General features: G+C 55.5%; 1 protein-coding gene across 4 annotated transcripts in view; it reads right to left on the bottom strand.

The window, feature by feature from the left end:
- Positions 1–25,222, bottom strand: part of DOCK11 (dedicator of cytokinesis 11) — a 130,488-nt gene that overhangs the window by 63,971 nt on the left and 41,295 nt on the right. For 2 of the 4 annotated variants that reach the window (XM_075941156.2, XM_075941158.2), the window contains exons 7-23: positions 22,877–23,011; positions 18,984–19,161; positions 18,568–18,647; positions 17,080–17,163; positions 13,945–14,085; positions 11,738–11,953; positions 10,251–10,373; positions 9,313–9,395; positions 6,819–6,941; positions 6,567–6,643; positions 5,479–5,663; positions 5,338–5,403; positions 4,819–4,911; positions 4,059–4,182; positions 3,146–3,267; positions 2,150–2,236; positions 634–723 (exon numbers count right to left, since the gene is read on the bottom strand). In XM_075941156.2, coding sequence (XP_075797271.1) covers positions 634–723; positions 2,150–2,236; positions 3,146–3,267; positions 4,059–4,182; positions 4,819–4,911; positions 5,338–5,403; positions 5,479–5,663; positions 6,567–6,643; positions 6,819–6,941; positions 9,313–9,395; positions 10,251–10,373; positions 11,738–11,953; positions 13,945–14,085; positions 17,080–17,163; positions 18,568–18,647; positions 18,984–19,161; positions 22,877–23,011 — 2,007 coding nt within the window. The remainder of the gene's footprint in view (positions 1–633; positions 724–2,149; positions 2,237–3,145; positions 3,268–4,058; positions 4,183–4,818; positions 4,912–5,337; positions 5,404–5,478; positions 5,664–6,566; positions 6,644–6,818; positions 6,942–9,312; positions 9,396–10,250; positions 10,374–11,737; positions 11,954–13,944; positions 14,086–17,079; positions 17,164–18,567; positions 18,648–18,983; positions 19,162–22,876; positions 23,012–25,222) is intronic. The other 2 variants (XM_089781793.1, XM_089781794.1) reach the window with 1 other exon arrangement.

Genomic DNA, 25,222 nt, shown 5'->3' with positions numbered 1-25,222 from the left:
CGTCATTTGAAAACTACTGAGCGAAACCAATAGTCTGTGCTGCGCCATGAGACGTGGCAGTTTGCAGCTCTCAGGTCCCTGTATGGGCAGTGGGTGAAGGCCCAGCTGGGGAAGGCAATCCTCAGCCCCGCCCCTTCTGCCTGAGGCTCCGCCCCTGGAGCCAAGCCCCGCCCACCCCAGCCTGATCCTTCCTGGCCACCTGGAGGGCTGGTGTTGCCGTGCTGGCAGGTTTGGGAAGGCCGTGCCTTCCTGTGCCTACAATACCGGTCGCCCAGGGGTCCCCGTCTCTAGGTGTTTACAGTGTGGGGCGAGGGCCGTGCAGGAACGAAAATCAGAGCCGTGGGAGGTGTTCCCGGGAGCCCTGGGAAGGACCAGGCCCTGCTTCCCTGAATACTGATAAGTGCGTGTATCTGGCTCCAAGCACCCAGGGCAAGAGGTTCACTCTCCGGGCTCTGGGGCTGAGAGTCTCAGGGACCCTGAGGTGCGGCTGCACAGATCGATAGCGCTGTCGCTGTACCACACTCGCACACCCTGCCCCGTTGGCACCGTCCCCGTGGAATACTTAGGGGCGCCGGTGCGGGCGGACAAGCCACGGACAGGCCATAACAAGGGTCAGGGGTGGACACTGTTCACCTTTAGGTATTTCACAAGCTCGCCTGGCACCTCTTTAGCTCCTGCCTGGACCAGCTGGCAGTGCTGGAAGAATTTGTGCAGGTGCAAGTCCTGAAGAGAGAGACGAAAACCAACCGATGTCAGTGCAGCAGCCTTGACCCCACATTTCGGCAAACCTCCCTCATTAGACCCTCTTCCCTCTGGCTCCCTGTTCACTGCAGCGTTCTGCACTGAACAGCTGTCTCAGGAAGCTTGCCGACCTGCCCCCCAACTGGGTCCCTGTGGCTAGCCCACCCCACACAGTCTGCTCAGTGTCGACCTCCTCCTGCCCCTTCCAGGCCCCGCCACTGGGGGGAGGGACAAATACTCTCTTCTCCTAGCTCCTGGCATTTGAACCGGCATTTCTGTGCTCGTCTGCCTCGCTGACCCCCTCCGAAATGTCTTCCTCTCTCCCCTGCCTACCTCGCGTCACCTTCCCCGCTGCGCTCACATTTTATCACTGGGTTATTCACTGCTGAGCGGGGGCGGTGACGCAGGTTGCATGCCGGGCGCAGCACAGATGGGCTTGGGCGGTTGCTACCGACACCACGGCACGATTCAGAGCAGGAAGTAGGCTCCGCCGTCCCCGAAAAGCCAACGCTAAATACGGCAGCTGCACGCCGGGGCCTGAGCCCCACGAACTCATCAGGCTGGCATCACTTCGGCACTCAGGTGCGAAACATAGGTCGGACCTCCCAAATCCAGGATGCTCTGGTCCGGCAACATCTCTGGTCCAGCAGGGCTACGATGTTGCTGGACCAGAGACTCCAGAGACCGGGAGCAGGATCCAGGTGGGAGAACGTGGGAGCTGGGGAGTCCCAGCTGGGCCAGGGAACCCCCAGAGGTAGTGGGGCAGGCAGCAGCTGAATGGGGCTGGCAGTGGCTTCAGCAGGGGAATCCTGGGGAAACCCCAGCAGCAATGGGGCAGGCAGTCCCAGCAGGGCCAGCGGCAAGGCAGGGAGTCCCAGCCTTGGGAGCCCCAGAGAGAGGAGCAGGCAGCCAGGAGGGGTGCATTGACTCCCTTGGTCTGGAAAACTCCCCGGTCTGGTACTGCTCAGGACCCGAGGATGCTGGACCAGGGAGGTTTTGCTGGCACAGCTCTGGTGCAACAGCTCTCGTGGTGCCGACATGGCCCACCATGCCACGGCATTGCTGCTCAGACCCGTGGCTCCCGTGGCCCACTCAGTCACAAGGATGGCCTCAGGGTCACGCCCTGGGACTACGAAATGCGTTGCCGCGGGTTTGCCCTATTCAGCAGGGCCGGGTGAAGGTTTTCCACGTAAATGTCTCCGCACAGCGGCGCAGGCGACTGACTGCAGGTTGTTGGGGAAAGCCACGAGCTGTTATTCCCCAGACTCTCTGGCTTGCTCTGCAGAGCACCAATCCCTTTCCTACGGCAGGGGGCAGTTCACATCATTCTACCTCACGTCCTCCAGGCCTGTGCTATAAGGTTTTACTACCCCTGTTCCCCGGACAAGGAACGAGACAGCCCGTTTACCTGAGTGTAAATGGTTGACTCCAAGTGGATTTTGATCTTAAACAGCGGCTTTGCTCCGTCCACCCATTTCGCATCAACGCTTGGCTGCTGCGAACAGAAGATACTCAGCTGTGTGGCTGCAGGCACCGGCAGACGAGAACGAGGCTTTCTGCAGCTGGATCTTATGCCCAGCCCTGTTAGTTAAATGCTCACTGACTGCACAGAGTCCGATGAAAAGGGCTTTGCATGGAGTCGTCCTCCATCACGGAGAGCCCCCTCCAGCTGGGCTGTTTCCAGCCAGCCTCACTGAGCCCACATAATACACACAGCCCTGCGTGGATACAACATTTGCATCCATATCCGCAGCCATTGCCACAAAAGGAGCCACGGGCACCTGCAGCTACACCCAGGGCAGCAGATACCCACAGCTGTAGAGCAGATATCGGCAAACTTGCTGGGTTCTCGATACAACATTTGCATCCGCATCCATATCTGCAAAAATGAGCCCGGGCTATCCACATCTACATCTGTGGATGCGGTTACTTGTGGATAGAACGTGACTATCTGCAAATCTGCAGGGTTCTCCATACGAAATTTGCATCTGCAAAAATGAGCCAGGGATATCTGCATCTATATCCAGATACCTGTGGATATGAAGCGGATATCTGCGGATTTGCAGAGCTCTACTAATCCCCAAGCCCCATACAACTGCCCATTGGGGAGATGCGCAGGGAGTCACACCCCATTCGGGTGAGCAGGGAAGAAAGGCCCAGACAGACAGACATAGCACATGGAGTCCCCTATAAAGCCGGGACTGACGCCCGGGCAGTAACGCCACGGAGCACGAGGGCCTTTTCTGGCTGTACTGTGGTGGTGATGGGGAGAGCCAGGCTTGTTGGATGGACAGGGGGGCTAAGCTCTGTGGACCAAAGGCAAACCCGAGGCTGGACACGGTGACAGACACAGCGTTCGTCTCCTCCTCGCTCCAAAGTCAAGGGATTTAAACTCTTTTCCTACCTTGCGCGACTCCATGTCCCCAAGGCCCAGGTAGCCGGGTGGAAGATTGGCCGAAACGGGCAAATGCTGCTCCAAGGTGATAATTCGGCCATCCCTCAGCAAAGGCAGCCAGGCAAAGCCCACTGTGGAACAGCCAACGAGCAGAGGTCACGGCCCCTGCAGCAGGATGCGTTCAGCAGTTTCCCATCAGACGTCCCTGGAACCATGGCTCACCCTCAACCAGCTTGGCCTGAGGGAGGACTGTCGGCCCCAGCGCTCAGTGGACCTCAGCATGGAACGTTACATGTGCACCCCGATCCTGCTCCAAACTGGCACTGCACTCCCATGGGCGGTCCCATTGCAGCCAACGGAACTTCGAATGCCTGCAAAGGCCAGACTCTGCACGAGAGGCTGCAGGAGTGAGGCAGCCGTCGTATTGCAGTAGCAGTGGGGCAGACAGACTTGCTGGGCCCCTGGGCAAGGTGGAGGAGGGCGGAGCCTCGAGCAGAAGGGGCGGGGCCGGGGCAGCCAGCAGTAGCACTGTCCAGACCACTCTGTGCCTCTCCCCACCTCACCAGCCCTTAGTACTGCCTGGAACATGCTGCATGGGGCTCCCGCGGCGATTTAGAGGGCCAAGGGCTCCAGCCCCCTCCACTGCCACAGTTGCAGTGACTGAGAGACCTAGCCCCTTTTGAATTGTCAGGCCCTGAGGCAGTTGTTCCCTTTGCACCCCCTCCCCTCAGTGGGCCTGTGGGGTAGACACTAACCCCTTGTGTTGCTTCCTGCCCACAAGGATTCATTGGCTCATAAGAAGATGCAAACAGACCCGTATCTCAAATCACAGCCAGCATCTTCTATTTATTTGTGTCTTTACATTTATTCCCACCGCCGCGCTGTCGATTTTAAGGGCTTGTAATTTAAGCAGCCAACATACCTGGAGTTTCAACGGCATCCTGCTTTTTCATCGATGCCTTGGTGTTGATTTCACAGCTGACGTGACAGAAGGTGAAAAGCAAATGATGCTTTTGGTGGAGGTGAATCGGCAGCTCAATTTTAATCTAAAATGACACCATGACACAGGACACTGGATTTCTAATTGCCAAGTTTTACTGCGGGTGCTCGTATCGACTGACATTTCACCATCAGTTTCAGAATCACACATTGGGTCACAGGTGTTCCTACGCAGTTAGAACTCCACTGAGGAACCAGATTCATTGCCTGTTACTTATACGTTGTGACTAGGGATGGTAAGCGATTAAAAAAATTAATCGCGATTAATCACATGATTAATCTCATGTGCTGCCCCTTTGAAACGCAGTGGCGGTGTTTCAAAGGGGCAGCACTGCGGGAGCCCAGGATCAGCTGGAGTCCCTGGCCCTTCAAAGGAGCAGCGCAACATTAATGCCTGCAATTAATGCGTTAAAAGAAATGAACATGTTAATCCTGCCCTGAGTTAATTGCAGACGTTAACGCAGATCAATTGACAGCCCTAGTTGTGACCATACCTGACCACATATGAGGAAAGCAAGACACCAGAAAACAAACGGACATTAAACCAGAAAAATCATTGTGCAGAGGGGCCAATGACAATTCTCCCCCCTCAGTCCACAGAGAGGCGCTGGGCTTCTCCGTGGCTTTGCCACGCCCATGGAAGGCCATTACTTCCCACAGTTATTCTAGGGTCAAGTGTTTACCTCATCGTAGAATTCGGGACTTTGGTTATGATGCAACACCACTGCATAGGCATTTGCTGTCAGGATGGGACCACCGGGTTTGCCATAGATACACTGGAACGAAGGTAAGGGACATGTCGGATCCAAGGCAGCTCCCACCCAAACATGCCCACCACAATGATGAAATACCTCGGAACTAGGGAAAACGGACATTTTCCTAAATTCTCTTCTCCAGCTCAGAGAGACCATTTGACTGGAGAATAAATCCATCGAGGACTGTTAGCCAGAATGGGCAGGAATGGTTCTCTGGCCTCTGTTTGCCAGAAGCTGGGAATGGGTGACAGGAGACGGATCACGTGATGATTCACTGCTCTGTTCCCTCCCTCTGAGGCATCTGGCATTGGCCACCATGGGCAGACAGGACACTGGGCTAAGGTCTGACCCCTTCTGGCCGTTCTTACAAGCCAGTGATATTGACCTAACAAAGTGCCCATTCTACACACGTGTATTTCCTGTTTCAGAAGTAGACTATGAACCAACCTTCAAGGCTTGGGCATCAGCTTCATCCGAGTCCTTGAACTCCATGCAGACGGCAATATTCCTTGCCTGGAGACAGGAAGAACGGGGCAGTGAGCTACTAGGGTTACATTGTCCGAACGGCCCAGGTGCCCTGCGACTCACCTTTGCAAATGTTTTCTGGCTGTCATACTTCAAGTGCAAGGGGTAGACGTAGAGATGGTTATTGTAAATAGTGAAAGGATAACAGTATTTCGCCACTTCAGGGACAAACTCTTCCACCTCAACGGCAACCGTCTCCTGGTCCCGCTCAAAAGGCTTTATAGGGATGTAAGACGCAGTAACACAGTCTAAAGGAGGAGGAAACACTGAGATAAGCAGGTGTCTGACAGCCATGGGAAAGACCACAACTGCAACGTGCCGTTTCACACCTGAAATTCCACCTTGGCCATCACATAGAGTGCTCACACTGCAGAGACGCGTGTGTATACACCCCAAACAATGTTCCCTCACGTGTATTTTCCGTGTGCAGATTTTTTCCATCCATTGTGTGGAATAATGTTTTTACATGCGCTGAGGCAAGTGTGACTGTGCACCATCAGTATAAACAAAAAACCTGGCTGTGGGCGCTCTTGCTAGTCAGATGGATCACACCTGAATTTCTCCTAAGCAGGGGCACAAGCGCTCAGCTCGCAGGGAACTCTAGCCCCACAGCAGAATTTGGCTCCTTGGCATTCCATGTTAGTGGGCCAATGTCTCCAGTCACACACGTGATACAGTCCCTTGGATGGAATTGTACCTGGTTGACTGATGGGAATTTGGCCCATTGTTAAGTCAGTATTTTAGGAATCTAACACTGGCTTAGCGCCTCTCTCCCGGAGGATGGAAAAGTCGCTTTTCATCCTCATGATCAGGGTAACCTCTGTTTGTTGTTTGTTATGTGCCTTCACATGCAATTCCCACAGATTCTAAGGATAGCTCCCGACATGCATTTAGGGGAAGATTTTATCTTCAATTATCTTAATCTTAGTGTGACTAAAGTGGCTTTTCATACAACTAAAGAACACCTAGAGTAAGAAGATGTAGGTTCTGTCTATTCCCGGCCTGCTGGATAATCCAGGGCAAACCCCTTTACGCTCTGTGCCTCAGTTTCCCTACCAGTGAAAGGAGGGCAACGATACCACCCCCACAAGAAGCGCTGCACACAATGAAATGTTAACAGCCCAGCTGACGGTCAGTTGTGGGTTTCTTACTTGAGAATTCCAGAGGGATGCCCTCGATGGTGACATTTAAGTGGCCCGGGATAACCTGGAGTTTTGTCTTCTCTGGCCTGCGACAGAAAGCAAGAACAAATGCCTCAATCCTGATCATTCAAACACTGAACAAGTGAGCCCCAAAGAGCTGAGCTTCTCGGGGTGGGGTAAGAACTCTCTCGTGGCCACACATTCTAGTGGAAAGACCATTCAAATGCCCGATGAGCTGCTGCCGCCATTCTTCACACTCACTTTTTATACTCGGCCAGCAGCTTCAGAAGGTCCTCGCTGGAGAGTTTGCCGCTGTCTTGTTTGTAGAGAGGAGAGAATTTCCCGTTGTGATCCAGCGCGCCCTGAGAGTCTTTGAAAACCGGCCTGAAAAACACAGAAGTGACCACAGCTCCCAATCAGTACAGCCCAGGAGCAGCGGAGCTCCCACGCCGGCCTGGGACACACTCCTCGTCGGCATCTCCCAGGTGCTGTGCTCTGCCTCTGTTATGATTCACACATGACGCTGGGCTGCATGAACGGGAGTGTTGTGAGCAAGACACAAGAAGTCATTCTTCCGCTCTACTCTGTGCTGATTAGGCCTCAGTTGGAGTATTGTGTCCAGTTCTGGGCACCACATTTCAAGAAAGACGTGGAGAAATTGGAGAGGGTCCAGAGAAGAGCAACGAGAATGATTTGAGGTCTAGAGAACATGACCTAGGAAGGAAGGCTGAAGGGATTGGGATAGTTTAGTTTGGAAAAGAGAAGACAGAGAAGGGACATGATAGCAGTTTTCAAGTATCCAAAAGGGTGAGATTCAGGAAAGAGGGAGAAAAATGGTTCTCCTTGGCCTCTGAGGATAGGATAAGAAGCAATGGGCTTGAATTGCAGCCAGGGGGAGATTTAGGTTGGACATTAGGAAAAACTTCCTGCCTATCAGCGTGGTGAAGCACTAGAATAAGTTGCCTGAGGGGGTTGTGGAATCCCCATCTCTGGAGATACTGAAGAGCAGGTTGTATAGAATCTGTCAGGGATGGTCTAGCCCAGTGTTTCTGAACGTGTTCTGCGGGAACATTTAGAGAAACACGTTAACTGACCATCCCAGTGTGTTTACTTACTGGCGCCGCGACCACGGAGCCTCGCGGTTCCCATTGGCTCCGGTTCGCTCTTTGCAGCCAAGTGGAGCTGCGGAAGTGGTGGCCCAACCCACGCCGCTTCTCACAGCTTCCCTTGGCTGCAAAGGATGAAACAGAGCCAATGGGCACCACGAGGCTCTGTGGCCGTGGCGCCGGTAAGTAAGCACATCAGGGCGGCCAGAAACACTGGGCTAGCTGGTGTTTGGTCCTGCTAGGAGGGCAGGGGACTGGACTCGATGACCTCCCGAGGGCCCTTCCAGTTGTAGTGTGCTAGGACTAACAGCGTAGGGAGAAGGAAGAGACCCAAAGCCCATCAGTATCAGGGGAACCTTTTCATTGACTTCAGTGGGTGTGGGGCCAAGCTCAAAGGGTGAGATTCACTCCTGTGCAGAACACACACCAGGGCTACGCCACACGCACACTCAAACCAGCTCATCCTCTGCACACCGGAATGAACGGCATCCCACGGCCAGCCTGCGGGCTCACCAGCTTGTCCTTGCAATAGCCACACTGCTCATGGAACCTCGGTGGATGCAAGCAGCCACAGGCCACGCTGACATCCCAGAGTCGTTACCATCTTGGCTTGGGACCAAGAGCAGCCCAGAGAGGGAACGGGAGACAGTGGGATGAATTTATAACTCAGTGATGATGTTTTCAAGGGAGACGCACTCAGAGCCAGCTTGGCTCAGTGTATTTTTACTCTCAACCCAAGAACTTTTGGAGGATCAGCCCATGGTCTTCAGTCAGCTCAGACCCTGAAGCAGGAGGGTTTATCACTACAACTGGTTGGAAATGATTCACCCATGTGTTTTCGGTGAAACACACCAGTACTGCTGAAATCTAGACAGCCCAACAAATGTGTGGATATGTTGAAAATTCCCGTGGGAAGAAAAATGCCCTTGTTTAGTTTTGAATTTTTTATTTTGGGGAAGGTTTGTTTCAGATTTTATTTTGCTTCAGGGTTTTCACTTTTAAAAATTATTTTCACAATACTCCTTAACATGCCAGCACTAGTGGTGCACAATAGGACCTCATCTGAGAGCTAAAATATTCAATTTTGTTTTAAAAATCACTGAAGCAAATGCGACATAACCACGATGGAAACATTTTCATTTCCAGATCAGAGTGTCTTCTGCTTGTAGCAATGAACAATCTGACCCTGCTACTGTTATCACGTTATGAAAGAATGCTAAAATAAATATAAAAGTGGAAAAAAATTCTAAAGCAAGAACAAATTTGGAATTTCAGAATTCCAAAACAAAATTTTCCCATACAGAAATTTTACAGAAAGTTTGTTTCTTAGGAAATTTCTATTGTTTTTGGTTTGATAGGGAAGACTAACATTTCAAAATGTTGATATTTCCCATGAAACAGAAATTTCACATTTCAACGAGCTCTATTTATAGTTTTCCACTAAATGCTTGTTTATTTTCTAATCTTTCCTGTTCTGACTCTGGCTCACAAAAACAATTGGTATCACCAAATTCTGCCCTTCGTCGCATTTGTGCGGCTTCCCTGGCTTACGGAATTTGGCCCTTAACCATCCCCACGGGGCCTCGTTTGCAAACAGCACAGACAACAACAACTTCAGAAGGACAGGGCAGAGTTTCAAGTCAACTGACCTGGCAGCCCAAGCAAAGGGCATCCTGTACCGCCCAAGCCGACCACACACCTGCTTAGCCAACTTATGAACCTTCTGGGCAGTCTGGAGAAAAGAGAAAAACAAAATAAACCAAGAGAAAGGATCCATGGGGTCACGCTTCCTAGGGCCGGAGTTACGCTGCGACAGTTCTGGGGAAAGAAAGCCCTCCACTTTCTAGCAACGTACAGCCAGGTAAGAGTCCAAGCAGCTAAGACATTCCCCACCCTGAGCCTCACCCAACTTACTCCAAAGTCAACACGACTCTTCTCGTTGAATTCAGTGGAAGGGTCACGTCCCAGCTCGACTACACACAGCTTACGGCAGCTGCCACTAGAGGGCCCCCAAGCCCTGCTGCCTTTTGAATCCATGGGCCACCATGCTCATTGTGCACCCCAGCTGAACACAAGGGGGTGGAGCTCTGCTTAGGGTGGGCGTGGCTATCAGGGAGGCTGTATTCTGCATGGTTCTGAACCCTGCAAACTGCGGGGCAGGAGCCATCTGCATTAAACAATCGCTCTTCCCACCTGCAGGCCCAAACCCAAAGACAACCCGAGGCAGCGGGTTGCATGCAGGGCTGCATCTCTGTTGTGCATAACAGCTCCGCATCCAGCCTCAGGCCCGGCACAGTTCTAATGTGCTGGGGAAACAAGGACCACGCTCTGTTCTGAGAGCTGAGCTGACATCAGCCGGGATCCCAGTGCCCACCACTAGGCCAGAAACACCAAGAGCAGCGGCCATCTAAACTGATCAGGGAAAGCCCACGGTTTGTCAAACGGGGCAAGAAAGAACACTCCCTCTGTATTTTCCTGCTTGTAAGATGCTCCTGAGCCAACGGAGCCGGGCCAGCTCCAGGTTACCAGAGGAGCGGTTTTGCAGTGCTTTTTAGGAGACCACTCCGTGCACAGCGTTATCGATTACCTTCCCCGGGTCTGAGTTCTTGATGTACGGGTCCGCGCAGTGCGTGATGCTGCCCTGCAGCACCTTCTCCACACGGGCCACAAGAAAGATCTCCACGTGGGGGTTCGCCACGGAGAAAACTCCCTGGAAGTCAATGAACAGCACCGAGTCAGAGGCCACAACCGTTCCCCCGGCTACGCGTTCCTCCAGCTCCAATCAGAAGGGAGCCTGCTAGTCATGGGCGGCTGGTAGAGCAGGGAAGGGGAGGCTCAGCCTCCCCAACACTGCCTACACACCCCGGCCACCAGGAAGGCTGGGGCCACCACATGACAGCCCGGCTTCCCCAGCCCCACAGTGATACCAGCCCTCCAGGTGCCCAGGAAGGATTGGGCTGGGAGTGGGTGGAGCTTGGTTCCAGGGGCGGAGCCTCAGGCAGAAGGGGTGGGGATGGGGCTGGTCTTCCCTAGCTGGGCCCTCACCCGCCTCGCCGCCCATGCTGCTAGTTCACCATGTTGGTACCACATGGGCTCCTGGCTCATGCCACCTATTGACATGGCTCCGGGGCCATGCACCAGGTTCCACCTGGTTTTCCTGGTCTGAGTGAGGCCACACCTGAGAGAGGCAACTGGACAGGGCCAGCCCTCCCTCAGTACTTGTCAGGGCGCGGCACCAGCTGCGGGGCGTGGAGGGTGAAATGGCTGATCAGCTCGCTCTACGAGCACAGCACGTTTGGGTTCACGGCAGAACGCAGAGCTGGGCGGAAGGGGTTTGGGAACAAAACTTGCCTCCCACTCAAAGTAAAGCTACCGCGTATGCTTAAACCAGGGGGAGGGACCTTTTTATGGATTGGGGGTTGCTGACCCACGGAAAAATCAATTGGGGGCTGCACATAAGAGAGAAGCCACCCCCCCACCCCTCCAAAAAACCCACCTTCACTCATGTGGCCCCCGACAGAAGGAAAAAGGAGGGGTCCAGGCTAGTCAATTCTGTGTGCTCCAGCCCCATGGAGGGACAGCAGAGGGGCTGGAGCTCGGGGCTAGATCCAGGCAAGCCGAGGGCCGCATCCAGCCCCTGGGCCATAGGTTCCCCGCCCCTGGCTTAAAGCGATGAGCTAGGAGTGTCCAAGACCCCCCCCCCCACCCGGCAAGGAGATTCCCTTCTCCCAGTTGCCTCCACTGGCTCCTCCGTGAATCCCATTTCAGGCAGAGCTGAGGACACTTTTGGAGAACTCCAAGGGAAAGCGCCAGCCCATTGTGTTTGCAAGTTTTGTTGGTGAACATTCAGGCCACAGGCGAGCGAGGGCTGCGTGCGTGGGACCATCTTCCTGTGCTGTGTCCGCCCAGCAGCGCACAGCACAGCTGGGCCCCGGCCCAGGACTAAGGTGTCCCCGGATGCCACAATCAATCGCTCACGTGCTCAACGTTTTCTGAGGTGCTGCCAAACCCTCGCCACTTCTTCCTTGCATGGACAGTGACCACTAGGTAAGAAAGCCCCCGGCAGGGCCTCACCTGCTTTACGTAGCGCAGGCGAGATTCAGCAACCCTGGGAACCAGGTGCTCGCTGGGCGACGCCCCCTTGGTCTGACTGTCCCCGGCGGCTTGGCTGGAGCTGTCCGCCAGCATCTCCCGTATGGAGGGAGGATTCAAGTCCACGTGGAAATCAGCTGAAATCTTGCAGTTGTTTTTTAGGTCAAACAATGCCAGGCTGACGAAAAACGGCTCAACCTGGGAATTGGAAATAATGCTCTTGTTAAAACATCATGGTCCGGGGGCTAACGTCTAGGTGTACTTGGAATTCACTGCCAGACACTCGAGCGTGACCTCTGCTTCTTTGAGTTGCGGGTCAGTGCTTATGATGAAATTCACCCTTTCACAAGGACCATGCACCACTGAGGAGCTACAGAGCCCAGCTACGCAGGCTGAATTTCACCGAGAAAGTACAGAAGCAATCATTGATTTGCTTTTAGCTATCCACAGAGACCACTTCACTCAATAAAAACGCAAGATGGCCCAGCAAAGATGAGTAGTGCCACTTGAAAATCACAGCCCTATCACACAGAAGGAAGAGAAACGGGTTGTTTCTACACGTGGCGGAACACAACGGTCAGGGACAGATGAAGATGCTGATTAGTCAGCAGGAGCGGTTTGTCTGGTAGGGCGAGAAAGGACGCAAGCTCAGCACACAGCTGTGTCTACACTAGCATTTTTGTTTGTCGGGGGTGTGTAAAGAACCTAAGTGTCTGCAACAGAAATGCTGGTGTGGACCAGTGTTCCCTGTACGCTGAGCAAGAGAAATTCAAGAGAATTTCAAATGCCACCCAGCTGATTAGCAGAGAGTTCAGCCAGCACCATGTGTTTTTACAGGTGGTGCACATCTGCACATTCCTTGGGGCATGTTACAAAATGTATTCCACACATGGATGCAAAAAATTAGGGGGAACATTTGTGTGGACCAGTGTTCCCTCTAAACTGCTCTGCAGCAATTTCATGGGTGACTGACTGGGCGGGGCTGATTAATCACCTGTGAAGCTGGGCTGCCCCCCCAGCTTAGAGGGAACACTAGTGTGGACAGTCCAGTCCTAGCGGGAGATACTCTCTCACCAACTCTCTCACCAACATAATAAACCTTTGCCTGTGAGCAGCGGTAACTAACGCCAGCAGGGAGCTCTCCCCTGCTGGCCTAGAGCGGCTGCATGGGAGACCTCACCCTGCCGGAAGACCTGTAGTCTACACGTAGCCTACGCATGCAGATTGTTAGCAAGTTACCTCACATCTCACCAAGTCCCAAAGAACTCAGTTCTGAGTTGGACATCAGCTGCATTCTCGCCAGAGACTACGTATTTCTGGGTCGCATCAGGCAGAGTCCCGCACAGAAATCTCCCAGCATAAACTAGCCACCTGTTACTAGCCTGTTGCGCCTTGCACGTGAACCGTGTGACACGAGTTCCCCCAGAAGGTGGCTATCTCAGACTTCTGGGAAGGCTTTGCAGCTACCCGCCTTGCCACATCGCAACAATTCCACGTACATGTTTTTGGTTGGGAACGATGGTAAAAGGCAAAGGTAGCTGCGAAGGCAGGGCGGCAGCAGGCAGCCTGTAAACCCACCCTCAACGGCCCAGTGAGGGACAAATCTGCTGTCTCCAGCCCTGACTCTGCCGCCTCAAATCTGAAATCCCCACTGGCCCCAGGTGCATCAGGCCCAAGGATTCTATGACAGAGACGTGCTTCCATGCCTCTCGCGTTGGTGAAACACTGTGAAGGATGGATGCAAATTGAGGCCCCGGGCCTGCAATGAGCTCTGTGCCAGTCACCCGTGTCTGTCCACAGGTCACTAGAAGCAGGGCCGGGGCCAGTGTTCCCTAAACGCTGAGCACTTGGGCGGCCACTCAGGAGAGATTCAAATGCTACCCAGCTGATTGGCAAAGAGCCCACACCACTGTGGACGCTTTGCTAATTAGCTGGGCGGCATTTGAGTATTGCAACATTTCAGCTGGCAGGCTGTTTTTCTACTGGTGGTGCACATCTGCACATGCCTTGGTGCACAGAACAAAATTTATTTTGCACATAGGCGCAAAATTAGAGGGAGCACAGATTGGGGCCTTATTTCTTTTCCCCCGTAGGTTTCTGTTGGTGATCAGGCAACATGGGCTGGTAACAGTCTACGTCTAAGCACCGTTTCCGCAGACGCAATGCGCGTGCCCAGTGAAAATGCATACGTTTGTGGGGGAGCCCTCGGATCGGTCACAGGTATGAGCCAGGAGGTTGAAGGTTAAATCATGACAATTCACCAAAAAGCGCCTGCTGCATTTCTCCTCGAAGGGCTTCACGTCTGGCTCAATTCCAGAGAAATCCAGCCTCTGGAAAACAAATGACACGCTCTTTAACACAGGACGTCACACACACCAATGCAAGGGATCGCACTCCAGCTCCTGGCATCAAAAAATGGGACAAAAAATGCAGCACTTGCATACAAGGGGAGCCCACTGGGTGCCCGTTATGCACACGCATTACGCACAGGAATTCAGAACCCGGTGCGGTTTAAACCAGACAGGTAAAAATCAGCACTGAGCACTAAACCTCCCCAAGATTGCAGTTCCGCTCTCAGCCTTTCATTTGCAGCCTGCAGGATCCACCCACAGGCCCGGACACAGGCAGTGGGGAGGTGAAACCAGCATACGTGCAGCGGGGATGCTGGAAGAGTTTCTGCCATTGGGCAGGCTTCGCTCGGTCGGAGAGATCACTTCGTTACTAGAAAGCGCGGCCGGAGGCAGCAGCCGCTTGCAACCCGGCCGACAAGGAGCAGTGTGGTTATCAGCAATCAAGATGGTTGACTAATTTGGGTTTGCTGTAATAAAACCAAACCACCTCGAATCCAGCCACCTCTGCCATAACCTGTCAGGCATGGCTGGCCCTTGCCTACCGCACTAGGAAGAAACAGACAAGACAAACTTAAGCCAAACCCCTAAAGCCAGGGAACAACCCCTCCAGCTCCCTTCACCAGCCCTACCTCACCGGTGCCCCCGACGTAGGATTCTACCCACAACCTCACTAGAAGGGCCTGCTGAAGGGTTATGTAGACCAGCCGTTTTCAGACTAGGGCTCACAACCCAGTGCTGGGCAGTGGATGTCGGGCACTGGGTCTGGTGGCTACAGGGGGATTAGGTGAGCAGTGGTGGGGGGCTAAGGCAGTTTCCTGCCTGTCCTGGCACCATAGCCTGTGCTGCGCACCAGAAGCGGTCGCAGCAGGCTTGGCTCTGGGAGGGGAGGGGGCAGGTAGCTGCCTTAGCCCCCTCGCTGCCCGGGAGCCGCTCGAGGTAAGCCCCTCCTACCCCTGCCCTGCCCCCACAAGCTGGAACCCCCTCCCACAGCCCAAAGCTGCATCCTCAGCCCCATCCTGGAACCCACACTCCAGTCACATTGTGTGAGGTGGCAGCATCAACCATTTTCTTCAAATGGGTCATGAGAAAAACGTTTGAAAACCACTGATGTAGCTGCTACATCCCTTCCCCCCTTACTGAGGAGGCCAGTGGTATAGCCCAGGGAGGGCTTTTCCCCGCTGTGAATTATCTAAGCGCACACAGGCGGCCATCGCCAACCTGGTCTGGAGAACTCTCCATCGTCTCCAAGGCTCTGATGGCTCTGGAGCCGACAGGAAAGCTGCCCTCTCGCCGACCTCCTGCCGCAATCCCATCAGCCGGACAGGCGTGCAAACACACGCCCCGAAACCGAGCTGTGCCCACAGTGGCAGGCGCACCCAGCCGCAGAGCACGGGGGGGCTGCTGGGAGCCAGACTCAACGGGCTCCTTTGTGTCCCCGGGGAGCTCCGTTCCAGCCCAGCCGCTCGGGGCACAGGGAGACTGGAGACGCGGTTTTCAAGGATGCTCCCTTCTGAATCACAGGACTCGCGTTGGGAGAGCTGCCAACTGCCCGTTTTACAAACAGACCTCGTGGCTCCCACAAGGGAGATACTGACCCCGGTGCCATCAGCCCACAAATGGGCCCAGAGGGAAGTTTGGTTTGGCACAAGAGATGGAAAATCCCATTCCACTGGGTAACCCATTAACTAAAGGGGGGGCAGACGGGGGGCCACTCACCACAGGCAGGGGCTGCACCAGCCTGGTCAGAGCAGCCCGCCTGAGGGGTGCCCGGTCCCGCTGCGGACTGGGGCTGCTCTGGATGACTGGAGCTGCCCCTGTCTGCGGTGGGCCTCCCACAGGGCTGGAGAAGCCCCCTGCCCACAGCACAGGCAGGGGGCTGTGCCAGCCCCCACTGGTTAACCTTAACTGGTAAGCTGCACCCCTTAGAGTGAGGCTTCCTGGTGAACTAGTTACGCAGTTAAACATTCCCATCCCTATCTGGGAAAGAGACTCGCGGGCGCCTGCCTTTTCCTTCTTCAATCAGCATGGTCACTCTCCTGGGCTCAAGCTAGAATCAATCAGAACCCAGGAAATAAACGGCTCCGTTTTCTAGAGCCCCGCAGCTTATTCCGTGTAAACGTCGTCGTCGACTGGCTGCCACCTCCACAGCACTGGCCTCGGCAAGGGAGAAGGAATGCCAAAGCCATCGACGCACCATCCGTGGGCCATCCCCTGGAGAGCTCCCTGCCCTCATCCGGCCGTGTCTCGCCACTCCCAGTCAACCCCCACTTCAAATCGCTTTGGAGACCCGGAGGCTGCCTGGAAAACCCTCCCATGATGGCCGTGCAGTGGGTAAGTTGGTTCTTCCTATGCCCACGACGCTGAGCTCAAGCCGCATTACCCCGGCGCTTGGCGTGACATCGCTAGGGACGCGTTCCCAGCAATGCGAAGAGAGGGGGGATTCTCGCCACCTTTCCGAGGCCAAAACGTGGGCGTTCGTAAAGAACCAATTCGGAGCCCTACTGACGTGGCACTTCGAAAAGCGGCCTAGCTACAGCAGGGCAGCTGCCTACACCGGAACATTCAGGGCTCTCCTGGAACCAGGCGAAGTCCTTGGAAAGGAGCAGCGGGGGGGACCACATTCGGCGTTCTGCAGCTGTCCAGCAGGCATTCGAACGGGGACCAGCCTCTGTGCCAGCAGCCGTGAACGCTTCCTTTGTGCAAGACACTTTCTGGCCTCTCCAGCCATGTTCCTGGGACACCAGGAACCAGAGGGGCTGGCCCATCAGGCGCACACCTGCTCACAGCTTCGCTCATCCGTCTTACGGGCTGAGGCGACTGGACAGCCAGCCGTTCTGCCGTCCGCCCACAAGCCCCGCTGTTGCTGCAGGGGACCGCAGCCAGCCAAGGAAGGAAGCAGGTGGCACCAAGTGGACTTTTCCAAACACACAAGCCCTAAAATGCTCTGAACGGGAGGGGGGTGGGAGAAATTACCTGGACTTCCGAGTCAAAGGAGAAGAGGTTCTGTCGGCCGTCGTTTCTGCTTAGCTTATTCAGCTGCTCGGTTTCTCTCCCGTACTAGGGACAAGGAGAGCACGGAGGTTACGGGGACCGGCCATGCGAGAAGCGAGGGTTTGTCGCAGGGAGGGAGGGGTGCACAAATAAAGCCATCGATGTTGTTCAGGGCGGAGTGAGGACGGGCACAGAGCCGCCCCTCGCACCAACGGATTCAGCCCCAGGAAATCGGAGTCCCGTGGCCTTGCTCAGTGAGTGTCACTCGGGGTAACACAACCAGTGGGAAGCCAGATACCGGCCCCGGCCTACCCAGCACGGGCCCAGAGATGGCACGCCATCCCCGCCCTGCCCGACGGGCGTGGGGCTGTCGATATCGCCCTGCTTTGGAGGGCGAACTCTCCTCCTCCCGCTCTGCACTGCACGTCTGAGAGGTAATCTGAGGACCTCTTCTCCCACCCCTATCCCCAGATGTATCCACTCCCTCGGCACTATGCCCCCTCCCGGTGAACTGCTCCTCCTTTGTAGCACAGGCTGCACCTTGCACTGCCATGACAGAGGCTGGTGTCGCCCGTTCCCCTCTCCCATCTCCCACCTCAGACCGCGCCTTCTGGGAGGTTCAGCATGTCCAGACCGGAGCTTCTCGGCCTGCTCCCCACGTGCCTTTCCTCCTCCCCTTCCTCCATCACCGCCGGCAACGTTCTCCCCCAGTCACTCCCTCGCGGCTGCCTGACCCTTCCCCTCTCCTCACCAAATCCGGCCACTGCTCCCTCCAAGACTGTCCTGTTCCCCCCCACAAAACTCTTCTCTCCCAGCCCTCGGGACCTCTTCTCCAAACAGCCCGGCACAGGCTGCCCCTGTACAGTCCATGTGCTGCAGCCAAAACGCCCTTCCCTGCTCTGACCCTGCTCCCCACGGCCTGCCCAGGCCCCATCGGCTGCCTGTCTCTTTCTGCATGGATTTCAGATGCCTCACGCGGACGCCGAAGGCTGTAGCCTAGCGCCTTGGGTGCGCGTCCCCCTCGGCCCTCACTGCACACCCCTCACTGCCTTTTGGAGCCTGCTAGCCCGTCCCGCTCTGTGCCAAGCTGCCGGGCATGCACACGGGTCTGTAGGACCAACCCGCCTTGGCAAAGCCCACAAAGGGTTCTCAGGAAGGGTCCAGAGCATCAGCTCAACCCAAATTCTCCGACTATGGCCCTGTCTCCCTCCTGTCTGCTGCTCCTTCCAGGCCCAGTCTGCGCCTGCCCTGGCACCCCCAAAGACACCGGTCCTCCCCCCGTGCCCTTCCCCGATTCAGCTCCCCCCTCCCCGTGTTCCTCCTTCTGTCCCGGCCCAGCTCCCGCCAGAGCACAGCATAGGGACGTCTGCGGTAGGGGCCGTAACCACTGCCCCTTGCCAGCGTCCAGAGGACAGGCCCAGCCAGTGGCTGCGGCGAGAGGGGAGGATGTGACGGCGGCAGACACGATACCTTCATCAGCTCGGGATGCATGCTGCGCTCCAAGCTCTCCAGCATGTTTTCCGGCTTCCCTTGGCTGCTCGCGTCATCCTCTGTCAAGGCACAAAAAGCAGATGTTCCCAACGGCAGCCCCGGCGCCGGCTAATCCCGCCAGGCCCTCTGGCTCGGCAGCTGGGCCCTCACTCACCGGGGCGCAAGGACCACGTGCGGGGACTCTGGCAACGCGGCAGCGGGGTCCCCGGCCAACAGCACAGCCGAGTTTCAAGCGCGCGTGTATCCCCCGACTATCGTTTAGTTGCCTCACCTCAGCGCCCGCGCCGGCTTGCTACTGCACTTATTTTTAAGGCAGGAAAAATGTCAGTGCTGGGACAGGCCTCCGCGCAGGACGGGGACGGGGGAAGGAAGTCTGGCTGCCCGCATGAACTGACCTTGTCCCGATTCCACCGCCTCTTTCTTCTCCTGCACCAAACTCTCCGTATTGACCTGAATAATTTTTTTCAGCGTGACCAGCCACTCTTCCATTTCCGGTTCGCTTTCGGCTGCCAGGTAGTGGCTGTACTTATCCAGCATCTTGAGTTCAAATGCGTAGCGCCGCATCTTGGGGCACTGCACAAAGGGAGAAGAGAGCGGGACCGGTGTTCCAGCTTATTGATACGGTCTCTGCTGGACAGCTCAGCTCCGCAGACGACGAGTAGGATGTTTCCCCCTTGTAAATCCCATTAGACAAAAACAACAGGGACACAAATGCCTTACGCGCCATCGCACCTTTCATTCCCAACGGGAATCCCAAACCGCAGACATGCACTGCTCAGCCCCCCGACATGCAGCTAGCTCTGGGGTGCAGTGTAGCAAGTAGTTGTGCTGACAAGTGGAACCGAACCTGGGACCTCTGGAGCTTAGTGCATGAGCCTCTACAGCAGGCCTGGGCCTAACACGGCCCATGGGCCAGATCTGGCCCGCCAAGCCACCTGATCCGGACCACAGACGCAGCGGGCAGCTCAACGCAGGCTCCCTACGTGCTCTCCCTCCCCGCACACCACTGAGAAAAGCGGCTTTCCAAACTGTGAGCCCAGGAAAAGGCTTCATGAGCTGCCCCCGCCCCCAGCAAAATCCCATTGGCTAATTTCTGGCCAATGGGAGCTCCTGTTTGAAAAACAGGCAGCACATGAAGCATCCTCTCCGCCCTTCCAGCTCGTAGTTATTCACATACGCACACGGCCCTGCAGCCTGCATGGGGCAGGGCGGGCAGGCTGCCGGAGAACCTTGCTGGGCTGCTGGCCAGGAGTCACCCACGTAAGTCTCCCAGCCAGAGCCTGCCTCTGGCACCCCAGCCACTCCCCTCCCCCTCCCCTCAGCTCCCCCGCCATTCCTGCTCCCCTACTCCACATAACACAAACCCTCCCCTCCTGCACCCAGACTCCCTCCCAGATTCAGCACCCCAGGCCCCTGCCCCAGGTCACAACCCCAACCCCCGCACCCCAGGCCCCTACCCCAGGTCACAACCCCAACCCCCGCACCCCAGGCCCCTACCCCAGGTCACAACCCCAACCCCCGCACCCCACCCCAGGCCCCTGCCCTAGGTCACAACCCCAACCCCCACACCCCAGGCCCCTGCCCCAGGTCACACCCAAACTCCCTCCCAGACACCACTCTCCCTCCTGCACCCCAATCCCTTATCCCAAGCTCCTTTCTGCACCCAACCTCCACCCCAGACTCCGCACCTCCTCCATTAATATCATGGAAGAGTGCGGCCCTCAAGCACGTTCCACCATCTCGGAGTGGTCCCCGTCAAAAAGTATTGCCCACCCTTGCTCTACAACGTGAGCTACAAGCCAGCTGGCTCCCGTCTCTCTGTCTGTAAGTGGCCTTGCTGCCGCTCCACGGGCCAGTGCCCCACCCCCAGCAGGCACGTGGGTTACACCAGCACCGGGGTACACTTGAGCCCAAGTCACAAGAACAAATTCCTCCCGTTATACCCGAGTGCCACGGAACGTTCTAAAGCAAACCCAGGAGCTTGATTTTAAAGACTCGGCCAACTAACCGACCAAAACCTACAGCCCGACCCTCTAGTGAGGAGCATTAATCAAACCCCAAAGCTTGAACGATCTCTCTCTTTTCCAACCTCTGCTTGTCCAGTAGTAGAAGATTGCAGTGAGAAATCCAGGCACGTCATAGAATCCTAGAGCACGAGAACTGGAAGGGACCTCGAGAGGTCGTCAAGTCCAGTCCCCTGCCCTTATGGCAGGACCCAGTATCATCTAGAGCATCCCTGACAGGTGTCTGTCCAACCTGCTCTTAACTATCTCCCGAGATGGAGATTCCACAACCTCCCTGGGCAATTTATTCCAGTGTTTAAACACCCTGACAGGCAGGAAGTTTTCCCTAATGTCAGGACTGGCCTTACCATGAGGCGAACTGAGGCGGCCGCCTCAGGTGAGAGACTGTGGAAAGGCACCACTAGGACCCAGAGTGTAGAAAATTGTGTCTGCTTCTCCTGCATATGTATTCTCTCCTTCACTGGGGTAGGCAGCAGAGTGGTACCATGAGAGGAGTAGAACAGGAAGGAGGCAGAATTGAGACTTTTCAAAGCTTTGGCCCAAGCGAGGGGGCACGGGGGCATCATTTGAGCTCCCAGTCCCAGGTGCCAAAATATTGCGGGCCTAATGTCCAACCTAAACCCCCCTTGCTGCAGTTTAAGCCCATTGCTTCTTGTTCTATCCTCAGAGGCCAAGATGAACAAGTTTTCCCCCTCCTCCTTGTGACACCCTTTTAGATATTTGAAAACTGCTCTCATGTCCCCCCTCAATCTTCTCTTTTCCAAAGCCCAATTCTTTCAGTCCTCCCTCATCGCTCATGTTCTCTCGACCTTTCATCATTCTTGTTGCTCTTCTCTGGACCCTCTCCAATTTCTCCACATCTTTCTTGAAATGTGGTGCCCAGAACTGGACACAATACTCCAACAGAGGCCTAACCAGCGCAGAGCAGAGTGGAAGAATGACTTCTCGTGTCTTGCTTACAATACTCCTGTTAAATCCCATAATGCAACATGTAAAGTACAGACTACACGGCCCAGAGTCACGGAGGCTACAAAGACATCTATGAAAACTCGTGTAGGAATCTTCATGGAATTTCTGCTGTGTGCACCTGAGAATTCACCCAAACCCACATGAAAACAGCTTCACTAGAGACAGCACAAGTGCAGGACTAAACACATACACAGTCTCCAGAAGCTGTGTTTTTCCATCCACCACTACTAGTGCCTGCAACGAATGCCTGATGGGGCCTTTTCAAAGCAGGGGTTTTTACGTTATCCAATTCCTTGATAGAAACTGCTTCCCACAAAAGACTCTACGCTGTTGCAGTTTGGGGACATTTTCCATGCTCACTTTCATTCCTCTTCCTCTTCTTTCACAAGAGCAACAGACAGCAAACACAGCTCCTGGGCATTCTCTTACCTGTATAATAAAAGCTGAACCTCTCTAGTCTGGTCTGGTTCGTTCACTGGGTGTTCACTTACGTTTGTGGCCAAGTTTCCCGCGGTCCCACAAAGTTTGTTTACAGCCCCCAGTCCCGGCTCTCAGCGTTCTGTGCTGTTATTTAGCTCTAATTTACCCTGCAACGTCTTCTAACAGCCCAGTAAGCAGTGGAAGTGTTGGTGATGCTGCTAGACAATATTGACCTCCTGTCATCCAGAAAATTCTCTGGTTCGGCCCCGGTCAGGTCCCCAGGGTGCTGGACTACAGAGGTTCAATCTGTCGTAGTCCCCCAGTGCAAGGCGGCGTACAAATACACAGTGAGAGACGCCACCTGCCCGGAAAGGCTTGCAATTTAAGGCCTCACTTCTGCAGTGAGAGTCACTTTACATGAGTTCAGGGAGTGCAGGGTCCTGACCTAATTGAGGACAAGCCGCCAACAGAGAGGGAGGCAAACGAAGGAGGCACTAGGGTGAACACCTGACCGGAATAGTTGCTGGCTTCCATCTTGTATGGACGTCAAGCGCACGCAGCCCCCCTGGAGTCAAAGGGAATGTCTGGAGGCCCCAGGTGGGGAAGGGCCCCATTGTGGTGGACACGGGGTACAATCATGAAGAAAAGGGCTCCTCCCATCATGGCGTGGATAGCACAGCCACTCGGGCAGGAGGCGGGCGGCGCGATGGTAATGAAATGCCCAGTTTTTGCCCTGTCAGCGGAGGCTCTGCCGCCCGCCCCCCCGCTAGCAGAAGGACGGCATGGCTGTCCGAGCCCGAGCAGGCAGACGGAACAGGCAGAAAGTGCTGGAACTCACAGCCGGGGCTGACAGGACTCCCCCCTCACCAACCTACCTGAACAACGTCAATGCAAGCATCCAAGAAGATGCAGCCTTTGGATTCTTTTGAAATTTTCTCGTCTTTGTAGGAATTCAGAATGTAGGAACCGTCCGGGAGTTGCGTGAGGTAAAAATACCGTCGCTTGAAGACCTGCAAGAGCAGAAGGCTGGCTGTGTACAAAGGTCGCTCTGCACCATACGCCGCTTCGGCATTGCACTTCTCCGTCACTGCACGAAACCGGGCGCCCCCTCAGTGCCACACGCTTCCCAAGGGGGATTAAAAACACTCCCCCTCGGGTGTTGGAAGGAAGGAAGGCGGGAAGCACGTGCCACAAGTCAGCATGCCCACAGCCCCCCAGCGCTCCTATGCCCCACACGCTGAGTGCCGGACGAGCTCCCGAGACCCTCCGCCCGCCCCTTGGCAGTTTGAGACCCATCCTAAGGTGGCAGCTCCAACCCCCCAGCAGGGACAGAGTCCACAAGTGATGCTGTCCCCCCCGCACTGGCAAACGGAGGCATTTCCCCCCGCCCCGATCAGGGCGGCAGGGACCTGGGGCGTTCGCCTTCCCTCTGCAGCACAGGGCCTGGGTGGCCTGCAGATTTCAAGTCGTGCAAGCGGCGGGCTGTCTGGAACGTGAAGTCTGGAGGCCGGTCACTCAGCCGGAGGCTACGGGGCAGTCACTGGGCGGGGGAGGGGCGGTGGCCGGAGAGGTCAGCAGAGATCAGGGTTTCTCACAGGACATTTCTTGTGGCCACAAGCTGCTAGGCTGGGGGAGGGGAAGGGGAATAGCAGCCCCTCCCCGTTGCCATGGTGTTGGTTGCCGGGGCCGGCAGCAGGAGCTGGGCCCTGCCTCCCTCGGAGCACGATGCCGGGCGAGCAGGTACCCAGAGAGTTCCCCCTTCCCAGGGGCAGGGCCTGTGGGGTGCAGCCCTGGGGTGGCAGGCTTGGGGCACAGGACTTCAGGCTCCAGCCCTCTTACCCGGGCTGGGTAAAGTGAGGCAGGGATGGTGGAAGGGGGGACTAGCAGTCAGGCCATGGTGCGGCTCCGTCCGTGGGAACATGCAGGTTGAAGCGTTAGAGGGAACGACAACTGAGGACTTTGGGGGAAGTGTGAGGGCAGCCACCCACAAGAGGGGGTTACTGCACCTTGAGGCCACCCAAAATTCTGCCCCGAGGAGCCCTGGAGCGTGATGGTCCCTTCGGACCCGGCTCTGTCCCTCTGCACCCCCTCCCACGATGGCTCCGGCTGCAAGGCGCTGCACTGAGCCGACCTAGCAAAGCACTTTGGTCCGGCCACGGTCCCACTACAGCTGGCGACACGAAGCACCTGCCGGGTTGGAAGCCAAGCGCTGAGCGTGCTTCAGGAGGAAGCCCTGGATTAGGGGAGTGAGGGAGCTGTGCACGTGACAGGCGGGGCCTCCCTTCCACCCGCCACGCCGCGCGCGCCTGTCCCCAACACCTCTGAAAAACAAGCCAGGTGGTTACATTAGGGTCTGGGCCATCCCACTGCACTCGCATCCAGCGATCCCTCCACCCCACAGAAGGTGCTTCCCAGACTCCTAGGGCTGGAAGAGACCAAGGAGTAAGAACATAAGAACGGCCAGACTGGGTCAGACCAAAGGTTCATCCAGCCCAGTGTCCTGTCTGCCGACAGCGGCCAATGCCAGATGCCCCAGAGGGAGTGGACAGAACAGAGAATCATCCAGTGATCCCTCCCGTCACCCATCCCCAGCTTCTGACAAACAGAGGCTAAGGACACCATTGCTACCCATCCTGGCTAATAAGTATCGGTGGACCTAACCTCCATGAATTTATCTAGTTCTTTTTTGAATCTTGTTCAAGTCCTAGTCTTCACAACATCCTTTGGCAAGGAGTTCCACAGGTTGACTGTGCGCTGCATGAAGAAAGAAGGGCAGGCCCAGGAGGCCAACACAGGGAAAAGAGAAACGCTGCTCGCATTCCCATTTTGAGACTTTGAAAATATTCTCGTTGTAATGATGGCCTTGAACAAACATGGGTCAATGCAGCATTTGAACTGCCCAGATCAGGTTCTACCAGTGATTTTGTGTCGCCGCGAATTGTGAATCCATCACATATTTGATCAGCTATTCGCTTACGGCTGAGACCAGGACAAGTGAATTCAATCTAACCCATTAAAACGTAACACTTTGTAAGGGATTAGATGTGAGTGCTGAGGACTTTATGCCAATGAATTTTAAGATGAGAGAATAGTGAGAACGCTTTGGCCCTGCTTCAAGAAAGCACTTGGCATGTGTGGACTTAAGCAGGAACTCCGAGTCAAGCACCACTTCAGCGCCTTGCAGAATGGGCCCTTAGATACACACGTCTGTGCTGGGTGCG

The sequence above is a fragment of the Pelodiscus sinensis genome, chromosome 13 (assembly GCF_052426305.1).
Source record: "Pelodiscus sinensis isolate ZL-2025 chromosome 13, ASM5242630v1, whole genome shotgun sequence".
Taxonomy (NCBI): domain Eukaryota; kingdom Metazoa; phylum Chordata; order Testudines; family Trionychidae; genus Pelodiscus; species Pelodiscus sinensis.
The sequence above is the reverse complement of the archived record's forward strand: the minus strand, read 5'-3'. Positions and strand labels throughout refer to the sequence as shown.